The 3802-nt window shown below is 33.9% G+C and overlaps 2 protein-coding genes across 10 annotated transcripts in view; both read left to right on the top strand.

The window, feature by feature from the left end:
- LOC107631450 (cytochrome c-type biogenesis ccda-like chloroplastic protein 2) overlaps positions 1-2740 on the top strand; it is a 7845-nt gene extending 5105 nt beyond the window's left edge. For all 9 annotated transcript variants that reach the window (XM_021119669.1, XM_016334899.2, XM_021119668.1 and 6 more), the window contains 6 exons: positions 390-551; positions 1217-1289; positions 1377-1477; positions 2018-2110; positions 2224-2270; positions 2376-2740. In XM_021119669.1, the coding sequence (XP_020975328.1) occupies positions 390-551; positions 1217-1289; positions 1377-1477; positions 2018-2110; positions 2224-2270; positions 2376-2448 (549 nt within the window). In that variant the 3' untranslated portion in view covers positions 2449-2740. The remainder of the gene's footprint in view (positions 1-389; positions 552-1216; positions 1290-1376; positions 1478-2017; positions 2111-2223; positions 2271-2375) is intronic.
- LOC107631451 (MLP-like protein 423) overlaps positions 3325-3802 on the top strand; it is a 1656-nt gene continuing 1178 nt past the window's right edge. Inside the window, exon 1 of the mRNA XM_016334900.2 lies at positions 3325-3715. Coding sequence (XP_016190386.1) covers positions 3526-3715 — 190 coding nt within the window. The 5' untranslated portion in view covers positions 3325-3525. The remainder of the gene's footprint in view (positions 3716-3802) is intronic.

Below are 3802 nucleotides of genomic sequence, written 5' to 3'. Positions count from 1 at the left end.
TGGAGTGATATCAGTGAGATATCACCAAATTTCCCAGTATGTTTGTATTATTTACTGAAAGAACAGCATAACAAAGTATCAGGTGTTTGAGGTACCTAATTCTCTCGTAGTCCTAGTCTAATCCAACCTTTCTTAATGACCTCTCACTACTTCCCCATAACAAAATGCACACTCTCACTCACTTGCCACTTGTCAGCTAGGAAAATTAGTTACAAAACCCACCCTAGCCAATAGTTTATTGAATTAAAATTAAGTCCCTAATTTCTAGTTGGCTGGGTACCTAACATGGTCTTATTTCTTTCTTGTTTCTACATGTTTTTGGATCAATTTGGCTAAGGTGTTCATACATGCATATATGCTGAATAATAATGATGCTTTCTCCCTGCTAGGTTATTGGGGATTCAATTGCATTCTCCTTGGGTCTTGCAACAACGTTAGCCCTTTTGGGAGTCGCTGCATCATTTGCTGGAAAGGCTTATGGACAGATAGGCCAAGGATTACCACTGGCTGCTTCTGGTTTGGCTGTAATTATGGGTCTGAACCTTCTTGAGGTACTGAAACAATTTTTTTCCCCTTTAAAATTAAAAAATTTGTGCCCCTTGCCTTTTTTCTCATTTATTTCAATTTTGCCTCGAAACTGTAATGATCTTAGTATCTTACTCTTACTTGGTAAGGTTATTCACTGAATATTAAAACCAGTTATTTATTATGTTTATTGTCCTGATAAAACCTTCAACTCTTCTGAAGAATTCTATTAGATTAGGCATTCTCAAGTGGAGAATTTCGGCTAAGCTTCTCTAAGCTCCATAAATGATACTTTGGACATATAGCTAGCCAATTTAGGATTCAACACATCCCCCTGCCTCCATTTTCTTTTTCTTATTTTCTCTGTGAATCAGCTTTAGTACTATATAGGGAAGGATGGCCCAAACTGTTGTAAACCATATATTAGGCTTAGCACTAACCTGGCCTTTTACAAGCCTCAAGTCCTCAACTTTTTTATGGTAACCAACACCTAAGCACGAATTTGACCATTTACTATTAGTAAATTTGTTACATTCAAATTGTATATTTAATTCAATTTAGTTTTTTACGGAATGAGTTTGATGTCTACTAACTTCTTGGACTCCCATTTTAAAACCAGTCAACCATAAAAATTTTTGACAGGATCTTTTATTTTATTTAATTTTTCGATTAATCTTGAGCAATTTTGCAGATCATTGAATTGCAGCTCCCCTCGTTCTTCGACAGTTTTGATCCACGTGCAGCAGCTGCCAATTTCCCATCAAGTATGTTGGTTATCTTACACACACTGGTTTCTCCACTATAAATACGAATTCAGAGCAATGTTGCATAATGAGAAATTCTGCTATCAGGTGTGCAAGCATATCTGGCTGGGCTTACATTTGCTTTAGCTGCCTCGCCTTGCAGCACACCTGTACTGGCTACCCTTCTAGGTTATGTTGCTGCATCCAAGGTATTTTTCATTCTCTTTTACATGTTCACTATTGACTATAGCATTCAGAAACCATTATTACTTGCTCATTAGTTTATAGTTAATAAGTTGAAAAGCTTCTTGAGAGGCATTTTTATGTATCTTTTAACAGATGTTAATGTTATTTTGGTCTAAAGATTCATGGAAATGTAAGATCCTCCATATCTTGAGTTGAATTCTAAATGTACAGTAATCTGGAATTTTCACTATATTTTATAGAGTTTATATCCAAATAACTTGGTAATAAATACTAGATTTTTAACACAGACAGAGACAGATATAAAAGGCACGATCTCTTTCCAAAAGAGCTCAACAGGATTCGTCTCACCGACTTTCTTAGTAAAATTTGCTTAGGACTGAACGTGCTTCTCTCAAGCTAACCCTGATTGAGTTGTTTCATCCTCTGGATGATCATTAAATTGATGCTTAATTAATTTACATTGGATTTGATTGTTTATTTTCTTACGTCTAATTTTTAATATCTGGTCATTCTGAATAAAGTAAATATTGATATCTTGATAGGATCCAGTGATTGGAGGCAGCTTCCTTTTGACATACACAACTGGTTATGTTGCTCCCTTACTCTTAGCTGCTTCTTTTGCTGGAGCATTACAGGTTCTTGCTATTTTTTTCAATTCTCCTTCTTTCTCCACCCCCACACCCCGTCTTTTTTTTTAAGAGAACAACCTTAATACTCGGGATAATCTAACTCGAGTCTGTATTAACAGAGCTTGCTTTCATTTCGCAAGTTCTCAGCATGGATCAATCCCATAAGGTAATTCCTGAACGTCTACTTAGAACAACAATGGTACTCTCATTTGTTGCGAGTTTCAAAACTTTCTGCGTTTGTGATGCATGTTACAATTTGCTTGTCTCACAGTGGAGCAATGCTGCTAGGAGGTGGTGTGTATACTTTCTTAGATAGGCTCTTCCCTGCAACAATGGTGATGTAGAAAATTTCCATGCTCTCAACACATGGCTTACTCGAAACACGTCGTATATATCATACAATGATGCAAAATTCAAAAGAAATTGAAATTCAAGTGCAAGTGCAAGATTTACTGTATTCTACAGTTCCTTTTTTTTTTTTGGGAAAAAGCCCAAAGCTTAATGAAAGTTGACCAAAACTTGTCATAGATAGTGTTGTTAATTGAGTTAATCGGTATATTGTACTTAGCGGATCCAAATCTATTATGTATTATTTAGATCACTATAATCTTTTATTTAAAAGAACTACTTTAAGTCTGTTGCAGTGTTGCTTGCATAGTTGGTTTTTGATTAGCATGGCTTCCCTTAAACGGATCACCTCTATTGTCTTATTTGGAAATGGAAGGGGTGTGGTAAGCAGTTCATGAAAGAGACAACTTAAATAAAAAAATCAGGGTCAAATCAAACTAGGCATAGATGACATTTTTTGTTAGTACAGTTGAACGAAAATTGTTAAACTTAATTGTTCAAATTTAAAATTATTATTATTATTGAATATTAAAATTATCTATGAAAGATTATGTCATTGTGTAACAAAATTTCCTAGTATGTAAAAAAAAAATTGGTTCGTTTAAAAAGAGTTATCTAGAAGATAGATAACTTGGTCAAAAATACCATGTACAGTTGTACACTTAACACCAAATCAATTATTATATATTAATGTAGTGTTTAATTTATTTTTAATGTATATTTTGTATTTTAATATGTATTTTATATTGTAGCTGAATTTTTTTGTATATATAATATAATTGAAATTTTGTTCAGGGAGTTTTAAATTGACTTTTGCTCTTCTATAAAGTAAATAATTCCATAAATAACACAATTTCGTCTATAATTAATTAACCTTGCAAGTTGCAGCCCATTTAGATCCATATGTTCCATCATATGTAGTATGGTTGGTGAAGCAATCACTTCATTAATTTTGCCTGGAATCTTATCTTCTCTGTCTCTTCATATATCTGCAATTTTTTATAGCACTCTCATAAGTCACAGAACAGTTCTCTCTCTCTCTCTCTCTCTCTGAACCAATAAGCATATAAGGAATGACTGGTGTTATTGGAAAGCTTGAGGCAGAAATTGAGGTGAAGTCGAATGCAGACAAGTTCTGGAATGCTATCAGGGATTTTGCAACCATATTTCCTAAGGCCTCACCATCTGTTTACAAAAGTATTCAGATTATTCAGGGTGATGGCAAGGCTCCTGGCTCTGTCTTCAAAACAACTTTAGGTGAAGGTATGTATATCTTTTCTTTTTTTTTTTAAAAAATAAATAAATAAATGATACATTTATAATATAAATAAGAGCAGTGTTAGCAGTGTT

Source organism: Arachis ipaensis, chromosome B03 (assembly GCF_000816755.2).
Source record: "Arachis ipaensis cultivar K30076 chromosome B03, Araip1.1, whole genome shotgun sequence".
NCBI lineage: Eukaryota > Viridiplantae > Streptophyta > Magnoliopsida > Fabales > Fabaceae > Arachis > Arachis ipaensis.
This window is presented reverse-complemented; position numbering and strand designations above follow the sequence as displayed.